Source organism: Gymnoscopelus braueri, assembly GCF_963280865.1.
Source record: "Gymnoscopelus braueri genome assembly, chromosome: 15".
Lineage (NCBI taxonomy): Eukaryota > Metazoa > Chordata > Actinopteri > Myctophiformes > Myctophidae > Gymnoscopelus > Gymnoscopelus braueri.
In genome coordinates this window covers 41033164-41052029 of record NC_137620.1, presented here as the reverse complement: position 1 = coordinate 41052029, position 18866 = coordinate 41033164, and the positions used below count along the sequence as shown (strand labels likewise).

The following is an 18866-nucleotide window of genomic DNA, read 5'->3' as shown; positions in this document are numbered from 1 at the left end:
CCAGATGAACCAAAGAACTACCGCCCAATATCACTTCTGTCACATCTTTACAAACTGCTTGAGAGGGTCATTCTATCAAGAATAAACAACATAATTGAAGAGAACCTTCCCCACACCCAAGCTGGTTTCCGTAAGGGTCGATCAACAACAGATCAAGTGACCCGGCTAGTTCATGACATCGAAAGCGCCTTCCAGAGGAAAGAAAAGTTTGGATCAGTCTTCATCGATCTCACTGCGGCGTATGACACAGTCTGGCACAGGGGCCTCTACCTCAAGCTCCTGAAGACTCTGCCCGATGTTAAGCTCGTGAAGTTCATCATGCTGCTTATACAGGACCGTACCTTTGTACTGGAAACTTCAAATGGCCAACGCAGTAAGAAAAAGAGACTGAGGAACGGGCTCCCCCAAGGCTCTGTTCTTGCCCCAACACTTTTTAACATCTACACCGCTGACATGCCTGTTGGAGAGTGCTCGCAATACACATATGCCGACGACTCAGCCATTGGATTTGGTGACAAAGCTTTTAGTGTGGTTGAGAATGCCCTAGGAAAAGATCTCTCACTACTGAGCGGGTACTTCCACAAATGGCACCTCAAGCTAAGCCTGCCCAAGACAGTATGCTCTGTGTTCCATCTTGCCAATAGATGTGCCAATACCATGCTGAACATTACACTCGATGGCACCAACGTCAGGCATGACCCCAACCCCAAATACCTTGGTGTCACACTTGACCGTAGCCTCACTTTCAAGCCACACATTCAACAAGTTGCTGCCAAGACCGCTGCCCGTGTAAACCTCCTGAAGAGACTGGCTGGCACTGGGTGGGGTGCAAACTTCACCACCCTGCGCACCTCTACCCTTGCCCTGGCATACTCTACGGCTGAGTATGCCGCCCCTGCATGGAGTCACAGCAGCCATACAGCCTCTATTGATGTTGTGCTGAACACCGCCATGAGGCTAATTAGTGGTGCCTTACCATCAACCCCTGTCGAGTTACTCCCCATACTGTCTGGCATTCCACCTCCAGAGCTCCGTCGAAACTTCCTGACCTTGAAGCTGGCCTGCAAGTGTGCAGATGAGCCAACAAGCCTGATTCCCCCGCCTGCTGAATATGGCCACCAGAGACTCAAACGCAAACACTTCTCCACCGAAGCTAGGAGACTCCTTACCACGAGCCCTCCACACCCTGGATGGATCCTTGACTGCTGGAACAAGCAATGGTCCAAGTCAACATCCACGTTGAGGAAGTTCATCAACTCTCCTTCAACCAACCCACCTGGGTGTGACCTACCACGGAATGCCTGGGTCAACCTCAACAGACTTCGGTCTGGAGTAGCAAAGACCCAAATCTACCTGCATATGATTGGAGTGTCTGTCACTGATCTCTGTGAATGCGGAAAACCACAGACTGTTGAACATATTATCGATGAATGCCCAATCTTCAAATCACCACATGGAGTCAGCGGCCTCATTGAACTGGATGATGATACCACTTCTTGGCTGATGTCCCAATTGCCTGTGTAGCCCTACACGAACGAACGAACTGTCTATTTAAAACCACTGCCTCCTGGCAAACATCCAGGAAGTCCCTCCCTTTGCCTCTCCCACTTCTCTTCAGAAGAAACGAAACTCAGAGCTGTTGTATGTTTCTCTCTCAGTCTCTCTTCAGAGTAAACCAGAGTGCTGTGTGTTTTCTCTCAGTGTGAGTGTGGTTGTCAGTCAAAATGGCAGAACAGCAGGAGAAGCAACAGACATGTGAGCTGGACCAGGACTGCTGTTGTTCTGTCTGTCTGGACATTCTAAAGGAACCAGTGACTCTACAGTGTGGACACAGTTACTGTAGAAGCTGTATTGAGGGTTACTGGGACCAGTATGAGGAGACTGGAGTCTACAGCTGTCCCCAGTGCAGAGAGAGCTTCAGTCCCAGACCTGTTCTGAGGAAGAACACCTTGCTGGCTGAGGTGAGATGACCTTACAAGTTACAACCACACATTAAACTACATGTTCTGCTACACAAAACTCCTTGTTGACTATTGTGATAGATGGTATACTATATGTTGGTTATTTACTACACGTTATGTTATGTATGTTGATATTGTCCACAAATACTAAGAATATTATTTAGATAGCATGTTAGACCAGTGGTTCTCAAAGTGGAGTCTGGGGACCCCCAGGGGTCCATGAGGGGGTTCCACCTGGGGACCCCAATAAAATGTGTTAATAGAGCATCACAGTCTGTTTAACCACTGTAACCCTATACATCAGCTATTTGAACATTTCTGATCTACAAGCTCACAATGCATCACAACACGATATGCAATCTTTTTAAACATTTTAACAACATAAATCTTGTGTGGGGGTCCCTGGCACAAAATATTTTCAGATGGGGGTTCGTGGACAAATACATATTGATTTGGGGGTCCTTGACATGAAAAGGTTTGAGAACCACTCAAACCACGCAAAGACCCAAATTCGAATCTGACTCCTGGTCTTGTCACACTTTAGTCTAGTTTAGTTTAGTTTAGTTTAGTTTAGTTTATTAGCACATTGAAACAGATGCTAGGTGTTATATTATCTTAGTTTCTTTGCAGTCTACAGTACTTACCTTATGCTGTCATTTTGTTGACTAGGGTAATTTACTCTGATCTTTGACTGTGTTAGTCACTGGTTAATCATTAAACTCTAGCGTCCCTATTCTTGCCATGTCATTCATCTTCTAGTTCTAACAGAGTCTACTAAATGCTTACATTTTTACAACATACTGTAAATAAATCAACTTCATGGAATGCAAAGTTCAGAACCACAGTGTTCAGATAATGTTACAATGATCTTACTAGATGAACTAATACCTGTAATGTCTCACTGTGTTTATCACCATGAACCTCACAATGACTGTGTTGTATTTGTCATCAGTGAGTGACCTCCCCTCCTCTTCTCTTTACTTCCAGCTTGTGATGAAGTTGAGCAGTACAGGAGGTCAGCAGTCTTCTGTCTCTGCTGCTCTGCTGTACGCCGGTCCAGCAGACGTGGCATGTGATTTCTGCACCGGAGCCAGACGTCACAAAGCTCTCATGTCTTGTCTGGCGTGTCTGGCCTCTTACTGTGAGACTCACCTCCAGCCTCACTACAATGTCCCTGTGTTGAAGAAGCACAAGCTGGTCCCAGCCACCAACAAACTGCAGGAGAAGATGTGCTCCAGTCATGACAAGCTGATGGAGGTGTTCTGTCGCACAGACCGCCAGTGTATCTGCTATCTGTGCCTCATGGATGAACATAAGGGCCATGACACGGTGTCAGCTGCTGCAGAGAAGGCAGAGAAACAGGTAGGACCACGATCACTTGAAGATAAATCATAAGAGAGATAATGTTTTAAAGATAGAAGCAGAACTTAATGACCATGTCAGAGACATTAAAAGCACAAACCAGGGTGTTGTAAAAAAAAAATATTAAAGGATGAAGTACACTCCTTTTGGACCCAATGAAAAACAGACGCAATTGATCACTTTTCATATGGTAACCCATTCAATCTGGGAACCCATCTCTGTCATTTTAGATGTCTTTGTCTATTCAAAAATAGCAGATGCACATGCTCATAGCGTGGCACCGAGTGCAGCGCTATGAGCTTGTAGATCTGCTCATTTTGAAAAATCGTGAAGATTTGTGCAAATCTTTGAATACATATTTCTTAAAGCGAACATTTGTAACTGTCAAATGTCTCAACAAATGTCTTAATTATCTGAAAAACTATCGTTGCTATATCAGTGGCACTCAAACCTTTTCTTGTCAAGGACTCCCCAAAATGTTGTTTTAGGTCGCCGATCCCCACCAAAATATGTTGTTCCAGGGACCCCCAGAAGCAAAGAATTGAGTTAACATTTTTGTTTCAAAAAATGTATTCAAAGATTTGAACAAATGTTAAAGATTTTTCTAAAATAGCAAGCTTGTAGATCTGCTATTTTTTAATAGCCAAGTTATAAAAATAATTGTTATAGCTAAAATCTAAAATGACACAGATGCGTTCCCAGATTGAATGAGTTAATTCATCTTGCCCCTGCAAAAGTGTATTTTGAGGAAGTTACAAAGTTGATTTAAGATGATGTGTGGATCCAAATCTCACTTGTTTTTACCTCGTATCCTGTGTATGAGTTCTCTTTCTCCTGATTGGATAGAATTGGTATCCCGACTTGAAAATGTGCTTTGTTTACAAGCCAAACTGTCTCTTCCTGTTTCTTAAAGAAACAGCTGGTGACAATGCAGGAGGAAGTCCAGCAGAAGATCCAGGAGAAAAAGAAGGAGCTGAAAGTCCTGAGACGGGTCATGGAGGCCCTGAACGTGAGCTGATGTTATGATAATAGTTCTTGTTCTTGTGTTTACTGTGATGCTACTGTATATGGATGAGACAGTGCCTTGTGTCATCAGAAGCACTAAAGAAGTGGTTCTCAAGCCTTTTCATGTCAAGGACCCCCAATTAATATGTATTTGGCTGCAAATATTTATGTGCCAGCAATCCACATATATGATTTGTGTTGTTAAAATGTTACAAAGTTATTCAAATGTTTTCACATTCTATCAAGATGTTCTTGAAAATAGCAGATCTACAAGCTCACAACGCATCACGACGTTCGCCATGTGTTGTGAACTTGTAGAATTTTAGGCTATTTTAAGTGGTTAAACAGATTATTATTTTTTGGTTGGTTAAACAGATGTTGATGGTATATTAACATATTTTTGGGGGGACCCCCTGGAACCCCCTGAAGGACCCCTGGGGGTCCCTGCACTAAAGTACCCAGAATGACAGTAAAGAACAGTGACAGTAAAGAATCCATCATATCATGGAACTTCTGGAATGGCCAACAATACTTATGTTGTGACTGAATGTATTCCCCACAAAGTTCTACGCTTACATGAGAACTTATAACTAAGAGTTTCTTTCTTCCTTTCGGCATGTGCGTGTGCATGTGCGTGTGCGTGTGCGCGTGTGCCTGTGTGTGTGTGTTAAGCAGAGCTCTGCAGAAGCAGCAGTGGAGGCCAGTGACAGGATCTTCAGTGAGATGATGGTCTCCATTGAGAGAAAACGCAGTGAGCTTAAAGAACTGATCAGAGATCAGCAGCAGACTGCAGTGGCTCAGACTGAGGCTCTCCTGAGGCAGCTGGAGGACCACATGGAGCAGCTGGAGAGGAGACATGCTGACCTGGAGGAGCTGTCCAACACTGATGACATCATCACTTTCATTCAGGTTCCACACATGGCATTTTACTGTTTGGTTTTGAATCATTTAGGAGAAATCAGCTTCATATTTCATCTCTTTCATCTCATTCCATCATGTCATATTATTATTACATCATAGTATATTACATAACATGACATTATTAATGATGGTAGTTACTAATACTAATATAGTTCTAGTATACAGTAGTTGTACAGACCATAATAATATTGTCAGAATTAGGCCTGTCACAATTATTACATAATTACCTAATCACAATTATTTGAGATAATCACAATTATTTTCCACAATTGTCATAATTGTAAACATTTTCCAAAAATAGCAGATCTACAAGATCAGCTTCTGAGCTTGTAGATTGTCTATTTCCACTATTTTGTCAAATATTTTGAAAGTATAAAATTATTCAATATCTGCCCTGTACAATTTGTGTTCATAGATTGGAACGGAAATGTATATTTTTATTTATATATTCAATACCAAAAACACAATCACATTGTTAATCGCAATTATTTGCATGAGAATTAGAGACAAATTAAATCATCATTTGTGTGCGCGTGCGTGTGTGTGCGCGTGTGCGCGCGCGTGTGTGTGTGTGTGTGTGTGTGTGTGTGTGTGTGTGTGTGTGTGTGTGTGTGTGTGTGTGTGTGTGTCTGTGTGGTCAATGATGAACCAATTTATTGATCTCTTGGTTTAATGATCTTCCATCCCTGTCTATACTGGTTTACTTGTCTCTCTCCAGAGTTTCCAGTCTCTCTCCAGTTCCAGTGGATCTCCAGTCTCACCCAGTGTGGTCATCTGTCCTGTGAGGTCCTTCACATATGTGATTGATGTGGTGTCTGGTCTGAGAGACCAACTAGACAACATCCTGAAGACAACTTGGCCAGAGATATCAAAGAGAGGTGAGATTTAAATGTGTTTCTTGTTTTTCTAACCAGCCATCATAGTAAACATGGATTGATGAAGTCAGAAGGCAACTGGAGATATTTGAACTGGAGCAGACTGATGGTACACAGGTTGGCTGTCTGTCAGATTGGACAGAAACATTGAAGAATTTAAGCAAGAATATTCCTCAAAGGAGAGGTTAGGGTCAGATTTAAATGTCTTTATTGTGTTTTAACCGGCCCCTATACTGTACAGTATATTTCTAAGTTTTGAAACAGTTTGTACAGGTGGAAGTATGTCTGGGAAGGCTACTAAAGCCTGTAGTATGGGGGGCAATAAATTAGTGTGACCTGTGTTTCATGTCACCCGCTACAGTATATAAATGCACCATTTACCATTTTTTATTATTATTATATTTTTGTGTTCATTAAATGATCTTGAGGAGTTCTCTCTCCTGATTGGATGAAATTTGTAACCCACCTGAAAATGTATTATAAATGTAAAATGAGAGACAGGGAGACAGCTGTTACTGAACAAACACTATGTAAAGCAATGATGCTATAATAGCTTGAACGTTTTGACAAAACCCTTGGAACTTCAGTTTAATCCATTCTTCAGTATGATGTCATAATATGCTATATATGTGACTGTGCCTTTAAGAGAGCTACGTTATGACACTGCCGTAAAGCAGGTCTGTTGTTGTCTTTTACGTCAGTCGTATGTTGTGACCTCCTGTAGGCTCCATAGAGTTATAATATATCTAGAGGGCGGATTGCCCCGCCCCCCAGCTATTCATTTCTATTAAAGTGCTCAGTGGTGTTTTGAAGCACCCGGAAGTAAGAATAGGAACCAATATGGAACCAATATGAACCAATGGAATAGATCCATGGGTCATGACGCGTCGTGAGCATGCGCACAAAACGGGAGACGCACCCGCAGTAGCATTTAAGTGCATTCTCAGATTTGACCACCAGGCTTGGCCGCTTCACTGTTCTACCGTAGTTCTGGGGGCTTGGTAGGCTCACGCTGTATGTTTTACATGCCTGAAGTCAGCAGTAAAGTCTATTGGATTTGACCCTTTGTGTGGACATTGAAATCCTTTACAATGTCATGATGACCTTTACTGTTTTCTTGTGTCTCCAGTTGATGTTTTACATCCAGCGGAGCCTCAGACCAGAAAGGACTTTTTACAATGTGAGTCCATGTTGATGCAGGTTCTGAACGTTGAAGTTTCATTCTGATATGTTGTTATTTAAAGCTCTAATGAGTTTGATCTGAGAGACTAACTCTAAACACAATAAGGTTCATGAGGTTTGATTTTTCTTTTGTTGTGTGTTCTCACAGATTCCTCTCCTCTGTCTCTGGACATGAACACAATACACACACATCTCTCCCTGTCAGAGGAGAAGAGGAAGGTGACTTTTACACAACAACAACAACAACCTTACCCTCATCATGCAGAGAGATTTACTAAGTACGGTCAGGTGATGTGTACAGAGGGTCTGTCTGAACGTTGTTACTGGGAAGTAGAGTGGAGTGGTGAAGGGGTTCTTATAGCAGTCTGTTATAAAGACGTCAGCAGACAAACCCTCTTTGGATACAATGATAAATCCTGGTGTTTACAGTGCATTGATAAAAACTACAGTTTCATGCACAACAGTGTTAGCACTAAAGTGTCAGGGCCTTTCTCCTACAGATTGGGGGTGTACCTGGACCACAAGGCAGGTACTCTGTCCTTCTACAGTGTTTCTGACACAATGACCCTCCTACACACAGTTCAAACCACGTTCACACAACCTCTCTATCCAGGGATAAGGCTTGGATGGGGATATGGAGGTACAGCAGAGCTGTGTAAGACATGGTAGACATGTTAAGAATACTGATGATGATATTCAGTTGAAAGCTAAAGCTTGTGTAAGAATGATGTGTACAGTATACTACACCATCATGATCAATCAATCCATTGTGTTCCTCTCATTACATTTCTTTAATAAGCCTGCTGCAGACAATCATTATACAGTATGCCCTGTTATCTTGTTGATATTACTACAGAGCCCTCTGTCAGTCTGTGTAGATTGGTTCCCTACCTATGTTGAATGAACTTATTGTAAGTCGCTTTGGATAAAAGCGTCTGCTAAATGTAATGTAATGTAATACTAAATGTAGTGGTTCTCAAACTGTGGGTCTGCACATTTCTAAAGTGACAATTTAAGGACTTTTAAGACCTATTGAATACCTCTAAAATATTTAAATAAAACATGGCATTACTGCGTCAAAAGTAATCAACAAACTATGCTATAAAAACTGGTGAAACATTGGCCAAATATTACCTGACTTAGAGACAGAAAATGTGAAAATAGCTGATCTACATCCTCACAACGGTCCCCAGTTCAATTCAGATTTTTGGTGGGTCCCCAGTTCAAATATTATTTTGGGGGGTCCCCAGTTCAAATATTATTTTGGGGGGTCCCCAGTTCAAATATTATTTTGGGGGGTCCCCAGTTCAAATATTAGTTTGGGGGGTCCCCAGTTCAAATATTATTTTTGGTGGGTCCCAAGTTCAAATATAATTTTGGGGGGTCCCCAGTTCAAATAGGATTATTCTGGGAGGTCGCGGCCTGAAAAGTTTGAGAACCACTGGTGTAAGGTCTTACTCCTCAATGTGTCAATAGGGTATTGTGTGTCAACGGTTATTCGATTTAATCATTTATAAAAATATGTGTGTAAAAGTCAAACTTGTGTCTATGCTACATTGTTCCCTGCACAATGATAATAATTAAATATTATACATAGTGTAAATATAATGCTGAGTTTGCTTTTATTCACTTTCTATGTTTTACTAATTGAACACTTAAACAATTTAGCCAGTAATCTTCAATACATGTTCTATATACATGTACAGTAATTACTTTCCATCAGAGGCTTCCACACATAGATTCATAATGAATGACATCATTGACATGCCATATCATGGGTTAATGACTCATTAACTTTGGATTACAACTGGACTTTGTATCATTTATTACTTATTTTCCTGTTGCACAATGGTGAATGAACTGTCTCTTTTCTTCAGTCAGTTTATTAGAACTTCTTCAGCAAAATAGAAGACGTTTTCAAATTCACATCACTTCCTCAATAGTACAACAGACCAGTGGTGTAAAGTAACCAAGTACATGTACTCAAGTACTGTACTTAAGTACAATTCGGAGGTATTTTTACTTTACTGTAGTACTTCCCATTTTCAATACTAAACATTTTATTGGACAGAAATGTAAAAACAGCATGAGTACAGTCAAACACTTTGTCTAAAAGGATAACACCACAAAAGTCCTTGCGGTCTTGTTTCCATTGGGGTTCTAGGTACTGGGGGCATTGACCCTTTGACCATCTTAAAACTACATCCCATCACTCAAATACCCCTTAATTGCCTCTGAGATGTAGTGGAGAATTAATAGTCACTAAGTCAGTCAATAGGCTGTTGTTTATCTATAACCCAGTGGTTCTCAACCTGTTCAGGCGGTGACCCCCACAAATAATCATAATTGAACTGGTAACAGATTATAGGCCTTTAAATTGGTTAATTTAGCAAAGCGTTAAAACCGCACATTACAAAATACGGTAGCTGATCTGCAGTGAAGCTATTTTCGCTATTTTAAAATGGTTTTCAAAATAAAAATTAAGATAAGTCATAAGACGCCGTGCAAAATAGGGAATATGTTTGATAAAGTGAGTGATACAGGCAGCACAGCTGTAAAAAATAAAATAGATAAAAAATAGGGGCGTCCGCTGGCCTGGCGGTCCAGGCGCATACCACATATGCTGGTAGTCCAGCTTGACAGCGTTTGGCGGGTTCGACTCCCGGTTCCGACGACCTTTGCTGTATGTCATCCCCCCCATCTCTCTCCCCATTTCCTGTCAGCCTACTATCCTATCAATAAAGGCAGAAAAAGCCATAAAAATATATATATATATATATTATGAATGAGTCTATCGTGTCTTATCAAATTCATGCAGTTTTAACATAATTCACCACTATGTGTTTCAAGTTTCAATTCAAACATCCAATGTGTGGCCCTTCACTCACTTTATCAAAGTCAGTTTGGCCCCTATAGAAAAAATGTTTGCACCCCTGTTTTTTATGTCCAGTGAAGTCAAGACCTACGAAACCAAAACATCTGGGGGGAAAAAATGATAGTTTTTCTAAAAACATCATTCAATCATAATATCTCAGAATGTGACATATTATGCATGCACAGTAGACTAATGATTATATTTCAGAAACTGATTCCCTGGGAAATACATATTTCAAAATGACGACAGACGCATATGATGTTTATTAACTACTTAAACCCCATATGGGTAACCAGAGTCCCCCAGGGCTCAATACTAGTGCCTTTTCTGTTTTGGGTTATTGTGGGGAAAGCTTTTGCTGAAAATAGCAGATCGACAAGCTCACAACTGCGACGCGTTGTGAGCTTGTCGATCGGTTATTTTCTGTGACCACAATACGGATACTGGGATTTTTAAGTGGTTAAAAATAATATTGAATATAGAAGTCCTAAGTACATTTGATGTATCATTTTGTTTTGTTTATTTAGTCACAAGCTCTCTTTAATGCTTTTCATCAGTTAAACATTTATGAAAATCACAGACAGACTTAAAGGGCCACTTCCCTGATTTTGAACCCAAATCCTGTTTTCATGAAGTCGAGGACAAAATAAAGATGATTTGGCAGTGCTTCTATGTTTTTATTTTGAATTTGGAATGTTTAGTCTGTGACATCACAGGGTGAACGTCAGTTCCTCCTATAGACTACTTGGACTACAGTGTTTCCTGTATACTGTTGTTCCAGTCGGAACTATACTAATATCAGCTGGAGTCCTGTGTGACTATATCTTCTCATGTGTGTATGCTCCAAATAGTTCTGCTGTCCCTATTTTGGCCATTAAACAAAAATATGATTTATGTTTTGCTATGTTTAACAAAATGTGTTGTTTTCACAGTGTGTTGACAGTGTCACACCACAAAGTAGGGCATTATTATTTTAAGAAGAAAATCATATAAAGTGAAAATATGGAGATAAAGGTTTTCTGCATAACAGCGACAATACAGTATTTTTGATAGTTTGAATGTGAGCTTGAACAAGCCTAAGTTTATCCAATAAAACATTAATATAATAAGCTGTACTTTTCATGTCATAGTCCTTTTCAAGAGCAGTGGACCTTAACCAAGAGATGAATGAAACACTACTCTGTTGGGTTGATAGTGTCCTCAAACTAAATATTGTACACAATCATTATGCCTTTACTCTGATATTTGCTCAAGAAAAAAATTGTTTCATTTGTATTGACAGCAAAATCCTGCATGGCTATAAGCAAACGAGTGGTGAACGCTGCCCCCTTGTGTCCAAAGTGAAACATAACCTGAAACAGAATCTCATATAACTTTGCATTCACACTATTGTTTGTTTTTGTTTTGTTTTTAGAATTCTACAAGTTTAACAAATACGTACATTCAATTCTCACTGGAAAAGATTGACACAGTGAGGCTTGGAAAGGAAATCTAGTGATTATTATGAGGTCCTATTCAGAGGTCTGAGAGTTTTTTTAATGAATGGTTCCTTGTTTTCCTTCCAGAATACAGTAACCTGCTTGCATAGTGTCTGTTGCTTTGCTGTGAAAGAACATGAGGTGTTGACCGTTCCATTGTTGAACAGAGATTTACTATATTCCATTTCCCCTTTTAATGCTGACCTTTTCTTCATCATAAGTTGTCTGTCTGTCAGTCTACCTTCTAGTGTATTTTAATTACAATACAAGATTATAGGCCTATAATTTGGTCTCTACACCTATATGCTTTTCTATTCCATGTAAACCAACAGCCAATGCCTAAAAGTGTGTATAATCTGAAACTTGTGTGTTCTGAGCTTTTTCATCTGGACCATGCATAACACAGCTATGAATTACTGTAGGATAGGTTTCATAGCACACAATGTCATAGATGGTTATTTTTTTCAGTCAAGACCTAAATAACCAAAGAAAATCTGGGGGAAAACATATTTTGTCAGAATGTGACATTATGTATGGGAATTAGTAGGGGTGTAACGATACGTTTTAACAACGATTCGATACGTATCACGATACTTGGTTGTCGATACGATACATGAACGATGCAGGTTAATTTAGAACGATACGATACGTTTCGATTCAGCGATTTAGTCGGTACGATACATGAACGATACAGGACAGGTTAATTTAGAACGATACGATTCCATTCAATGATTTAAAATCGATATAGTAACTATTTATTTACCCAAAAATTCTGTGTGAAAAATAAATACCTGGATACTGGATATAAACCCCTCTTTCTCTTTTTTTCTTCTTAAAAGTACTTAGTATTGATATAATTGATTATTTGCATTGCAGAACGATTCGATACGATTATTTGCATTGCAAAACGATTCGATACGATTCAAAGTCAAACGATACGATATTTAGCTGTTTGCATATCGATATAGTAGATCGTTGAAAATTCAAAACGATGCATCGATGCAGTTACTGTATCGTTACAGGCCTAGGAATTAGACTAATGATTATATTTCAAAAACTAATTCCCTGGGAAATACATATTTCAAAATTATGGCAGACGCATCATGCTCGTTAAAAAAATGTACACTAAAGCAGTGGTTCTAAAACCTTTGCATGTCAAGGATCCCCAATTAATATGTATTTGGCTGTGGACCCCCATTTGAAAATATTTGTGTGCCATTAACCCACATATTTTTGCAAAATGTCTATTCTCTCAAGATGTTTTGAAATTAGCAGATCTACAATCTCACAATGTGTTGCGACGCATTCGATGTGTTTTGAACTTGTAGAACAGCTATTTTCAAATAGTTGATATATTAAGGTTGGTTAAACAGATTTTTATGCTATATTAACTAATTTAGCTGGGGACCCCATGGAACCCCCTGAAGGACCCTTGCGGAACCACTGCATTAAAGTACCCAGGAATGACAGTAAAGAATCCATCATATCATGGAACTTCTGGAATGGCCAATAATATTATGTCGTGACTGAATTTATTCCCCACAAAGTTCTACAGAAACATGACAACTAATAACCAAGAGTTTCTTTCTTCCTTTCTTTCAACTGTACTGTGTGTGTGTGTGTGTGTGTGTGTGTGTGTGTGTGTGTGTGTGTGTGTGTGTGTGTGTGTGTGTGTGTGTGTGTGTGTGCGTGCGTGCGTGCGTGCGTGCGTGCGTGCGTGCGTGCGTGCGTGCGTGCGTGCGTGCGTGCGTGCGTGCGTGCGTGCGTTTGTGTGTGTGTGCGTGCGTGCGTGCGTGCGCGTGGAATAATCCATTATTATGATGTAACAGTGGCGTTTGTATTGGCATGTTACCTGCACACGTGGCCTTCTAGCGCCTTCCTGTGTCTTATTTTCAGAATGTTTCAGGATATTTAGCCATAATAAGTACAAATATATGCAATTCTAAGAAGCTACAGCTGTGACTACACTATTGAAACCAGGGGACTTTGTACATGTCACATGAGAGTGTTGTGAGAGTTGATTGAGTAGATCAGATAAGGACAGTAGCCACTGTTAAAGAACAGTGCTGGAGCCTGAGTTGCGTCATCTAAGACAGTACCAAGTCAACAGATTCTGTTGATTAACAAGATTAATCAACAGAATGTTACACCCACATGGGTAGACCAAACCCATAATAAATAGGGTGGATGCTCACTGATCAGTACGAAGTGTCCTGCAGGCATCAGTGTTACTAGTTGACAGGGTGGTATTGCTGCGTTCGTCATTTTCCTTTGCGAGCTCTGAGAGACTGACGGTAAGAATTGAGCGTTTACACGACGATGAATGTATGTGTCTCCGATGTTTTACAGTTTTGTGTGTATATTCCATCTGTGTGAAAAGTCAAACTTTTGTCTATGCTACATTGTTCCCTGGACAATGATAATTGAATATTATACGTAACTGTACACTTAAACAATTTGTAAGTGTACAGTTTTACCAGTAATCTTCAATACATTTTCTATATACATGTAATTACTTTCCATCAGAGGCTTCCACACATTGATTCATAATGACATAATTGACATGCCATGACATGGGTTAATGACTCATTAACTTTGGATTACAACTGGACTTTGTATCATTTAATACTTATTTTCCTGTTGCACAATGGTGAATGAACTCTTTTCTTCAGGCATGGTCAGTTTATTATAACTTCTTCAGGAAAATAGAACAACAGTTTTCAAGTTCACATCACTTCCTCATTTACAATAGACCAGTGGTGTAAACTAACTAAGTACATGTACTCAAGTACTGTACAATTCAGAGGTATTTTTACTTTACTGTAGTACTTCGCATTTTCATTTCATTTGTAAAAACAGCACGAGTACAGTCAAACACTTTGTCTAAAAGGATAACACCAAAAAAGTCCGTGCGGCCTTGTTTCCATTGGGTTGACAGTGTCCTCAAACTAAATATGTTATACTATGATATTTGCTAAAGAAAAACATTTGTCCAGTTGCATTGATAGCTAAAATCCTGGATGGCTATAAGCAAACAAATGGTGAATGCTGCCCCCTTGTGTCCAAAGGGAAACATAACCTAAAACATAATCCCATACAACTTTGCATTCACACTATTGTATTCTCTACAAGTTTAACAAATGCATTCAATTCTCACTGGAAAAGATTGACACAGTGAGGCTTGGAAAGGGAAAGTTACGGATTATTATGAGGTCCTATTCAGAGGTCTGAGAATGTTTTTAATGAATGGTTCCTTGTTTTCCTTCCAGAATACAATAGCCTATATGCTTGCATATTGTCTGTTGCTTTGCTGTCAAAGCACATGAGGTGTTGACGGTTCTGCTGTTGAACAGAGAGTTACTGCATTCCATTTCCTCCTTTAATGCTGACCTTTTCTTAATCATTAATTAAGTTGAAATTAAAGTACACTAGGAGGTAACAGACCGAACAATGAAAGATTATGGGCCTTTAAATTGGTCTTTACACCTAGGAAAGTGTTAAAACTGCACGTTACAAAAAACGGTAAAGCTGATCTACAGTGATGCTACTATATAATAAGAAATGCCTGATAGGATTAGTCACAAGACGCTATGCAAAATAGGGAATATGTTTGATAAAGTGAGTGATACAGACAGTACAGCTGTACAAAAAAAACAAAAAACAAAAAAACATGAACAATAAAATAGTTGAATTTGACAATGCTGCTGGCATTTCTCTCACTTAATCTGTAGGAGCTTAATCTTGTTTCCTGAAATAACACAATGAATAATTCAATCAACACTTCAGGAGCAACTCTAGGTGTGAGAGGACAGAAAAATAATGCAGATGGCAAGCCATGACACAACAACAATAAGGCATCACTGAATTGGCCACCATATGACACCCTTGTGTCATTATCAAGTTGCCCCTTTATTATGATCGAGTTCACCTGTCTTGCCATGACATTTGTAATCCTAGAGAGTATTAGAGTGTTTCACTCAAATATATGAGCATTGAGCTCACAGAGTATGGAAGAGGTGGAGAGAATGTGGAACTAGTGAGAAAATTGAGATATTTTACTAAAATACACATTTTCTGCCATACTCTACCCCAAATAAATACCCCTGAGTCACCACCACCACCAGGCTTTTCCACACGGAGGGGAATTGATGGTGTAGTGTGAGAGTCCAGCTGTACAACGTTCAACCACAAGCTGAACCTGTTTGTGCTACACATTCATTGTCTCTTTAAAACCACTGCCTCCTGCAAACATCCAGGAAGTCCCTCCCTTTGACTCTCCCACTTTTCTTCAGAAGAAACGAAACTCAGAGCTGTTGTGTGTTTCTCTCTCAGTCTCTCTTCAGAATAAACCAAAGTGTTGTGTGTTTTCTCTCAGTGTGAGTGCGGTTGTCAGTCAAATGGCACAACAGCAGGAGAAGCAACAGACATGTGAGCTGGACCAGGACCAGTTCTGCTGTTCTGTCTGTCTGGACCTTCTAAAGGAACCAGTGACTCTACAGTGTGGACACAGTTACTGTAGAAGCTGTATCGGGGGTTACTGGGACCAGTATGATGATACTGGAGTCTACAGCTGTCCCCAGTGCAGAGAGAGCTTCAGTCCCAGACCTGTTCTGAGGAAGAACACCTTGCTGAATGAGGTGAGATGACCTTACAAGTTACAACCACACATTAAACTACATGTTCTGCTACAGCAAACTCCTTGTTGACTATGATAGATGGTAGTTACGTATACTATATGTTGGTTACTTACTACACATTATGTTATGTATGTTGATAATGTCAACTCATACTGTACTAAGATTGCTATTTAGATAGCATGTTAGACCAGTGTTTCACAAAATGGGGTTTGGGGACCCCAAGGGTCCATGAGTGGGTTCCAGGGCGTCTGCAACTAAATTTGTTTAAAGGGCATCACAGTCTGTTAACCACTGTAACCCTATACATCAGCTACTTGAAAATTGCAGATCTACAAGCTCACAATTCATCACAACACGATATGCAAGATTTTCATATGGGGGTCAGTGGCCAAATACATATCAATTTGGGTATCCTTGACATGAAAAAGTTTGAGAACCACTGGTTTAAACAGATTTGATGTTTTGATGTTTACCTGGTATCTTAGCTTATTTGCAGTCTTCAGTACTTACCTTATGGTATTATGACTGTGTTAGTCACTGGTTAACCATTAAACTCTCCCTATTCTTGGCTTGTCATTCATGGTAGGCAATCAACTTGGAATGCAAAAGTTCAGAACCACAGTGTTCAGATAATGTTACAATGATCTTACTAGATGAACTAATACCTGTAATGTCTCACTGCGTTTATCACCATGAACCTGACAATGACTGTGTTGTATTTGTCATCAGTGAGTGACCTCCCCTCCTCTTCTCTTTACTTCCAGGTTGTGATGAAGCTGAGCAGTACAGTAGATCAGCAGTCTTCTGTCTCTGCTGCTCTGCTGTACGCCGGTCCAGCAGACGTGGCCTGTGATTTCTGCACCGGAGCCAGACGTCACAAAGCTCTCATGTCTTGTCTGGCGTGTCTGACCTCTTGCTGTGAGACTCACCTCCAGCCTCACTACAATGTTCCTGTGTTGAAGAAGCACAAGCTGGTCCCAGCCACCTCAGCTGCTGCAGAGAAGGCAGAGAAACAGGTAGGACCACTATCACTTGAAGACAAAAGATAGAGCATGTATTCAAGATAGAAGCAGAACTAAATGACCATGTCAGAGACATAAAAAGCACAAATCAGGGTGTAATAAAAAGTATTAAAGGATGAAGTACACTCATTTTGGACCCAATGAAAAACGGAGGCGATTGATAACTTTTCATGAATGGTAATTAATGTCCATTAATCTTGCCCCTGCAAAAGTGTATTTTGAGGAAGTTACAAAGTTGATTTAAGATGATTGGATCCAAACTAAACTGTCTCAAATCTCACTAGTTTTTACCCTGTATCCTATATGAGTTCTCTTTCTCCTGATTGGATCGAATCAGTGGTGGAAAAAGTAATCAAATGTTTTAATTAAATCTACAAAGTGACCAGTAACTAAAGTTTTCACATAATTGTAGTGGAGTAAAAGTACAATATTTGCCTCTGAGACGTAGTGGATTAGAAGTAAAAGTACTGAAAACTGGAAATACTGAAATAAAGTAAAAACATATCAAAATTGTACTTAAGTACAGTACTTGAGTAAATGTACTTAGTTACTTAACACCACTGGATAGAAGTGGTATCCCGACTTGAAAATGTGCTTTGTTTACAAGCCAGACTGTCTCTTCCTGTTTCTTGCAGAAACAGCTGGTGAGAATTCAGGAGGAAGTCCAGCAGAAGATCCGGGAGAAAAAGAAGGAGCTGAAAGACCTGAGACAGGTCATGGAGGCCCTGAACGTGAGCTGATATTATGATAATAGTTCTTGTTCTTGTGTTTACTGTGATGCTATATGGATGAGACAGTGCCCTGTGTCATCAGAAGCACTAAAGCAGTGGTTCTAAAACCTTTTAATGTCAAGGACCCCCAATTAATATGTATTTGGCTGTGGACCCCCATTTGAAAATACTTGTGTGCCAGCAACCCACATATAATATTTGTGTTGTGCAAAATGTCAATTCTCCTAAGATTTTTTGTATGAGCAGATCTACAAGCTCACAAAGCATTTCCCTTTGTCTTGGTTCATTCTGGTTCTTGTCCGATCATTCCTGTACCTGATTGTACGTGGAAAGAAGCTTTTTTGCAGTCTATTGCTAGTAGCTTTGAGACTGCGTAGGTGTTTTCCATGCGGCAACATCTCAAACAGTCTGTGGTTGGGATGGTTTTGATCTTTGATGATTTGAAAATAGCAGATCTGTCTATAGATCGGCTATTTTCAAAAAAAAATATGTGAACAACATCATGGATTGTTTTTTAAACATTTTAACAACACACTCTCTCTCTGTGTGTGTGTGTGTGTGTGTGTGTGTGTGTGTGTGTGTGTGTGTGTGTGTGTGTGTGTGTGTGTGTGTGTGTGTGTGTGTGTGTGTGTGTGTGTGTGTGTGTGTGTGTGTGTGTGTGTGTAGAGCTCTACAGAAGCAGCAGTGGAGGCCAGTGACAGGATCTTCAGTGAGATGATGGTCTCCATTGAGAGAAGACGCAGTGAGCTTAAAGAACTGATCAGAGATCAGCAGCAGACTGCAGTGGCTCAGACTGAGGCTCTCCTGAGGCAGCTGG

At 40.1% G+C, this 18866-nt stretch overlaps 2 protein-coding genes across 2 annotated transcripts in view; both read left to right on the top strand.

Moving 5' to 3' along the window:
* Positions 1-1724: 1724 nt before the first annotated feature.
* On the top strand, positions 1725-8791 carry LOC308101561 (stonustoxin subunit alpha-like; the record flags this gene model as incomplete). The annotated part of the gene is made up of 5 exons (XM_080450982.1): positions 1725-1955; positions 3015-3155; positions 6079-6127; positions 7254-7304; positions 7455-8791. 5 exons carry the CDS (start codon positions 1725-1727, stop codon positions 7973-7975), a joined length of 993 nt encoding a protein of 330 aa, XP_080307108.1. The 3' UTR covers positions 7976-8791.
* A 7265-nt stretch (positions 8792-16056) lies between these two features.
* The window catches only part of LOC308101560 (E3 ubiquitin-protein ligase TRIM47-like), a gene marked incomplete at both ends in the record, with an annotated part of 44071 nt that continues 41261 nt past the window's right edge, over positions 16057-18866 (top strand). Inside the window, one exon of the mRNA XM_080450981.1 lies at positions 16057-16296. Within this exon, the coding sequence (XP_080307107.1) occupies positions 16057-16296 (240 nt within the window). The remainder of the gene's footprint in view (positions 16297-18866) is intronic.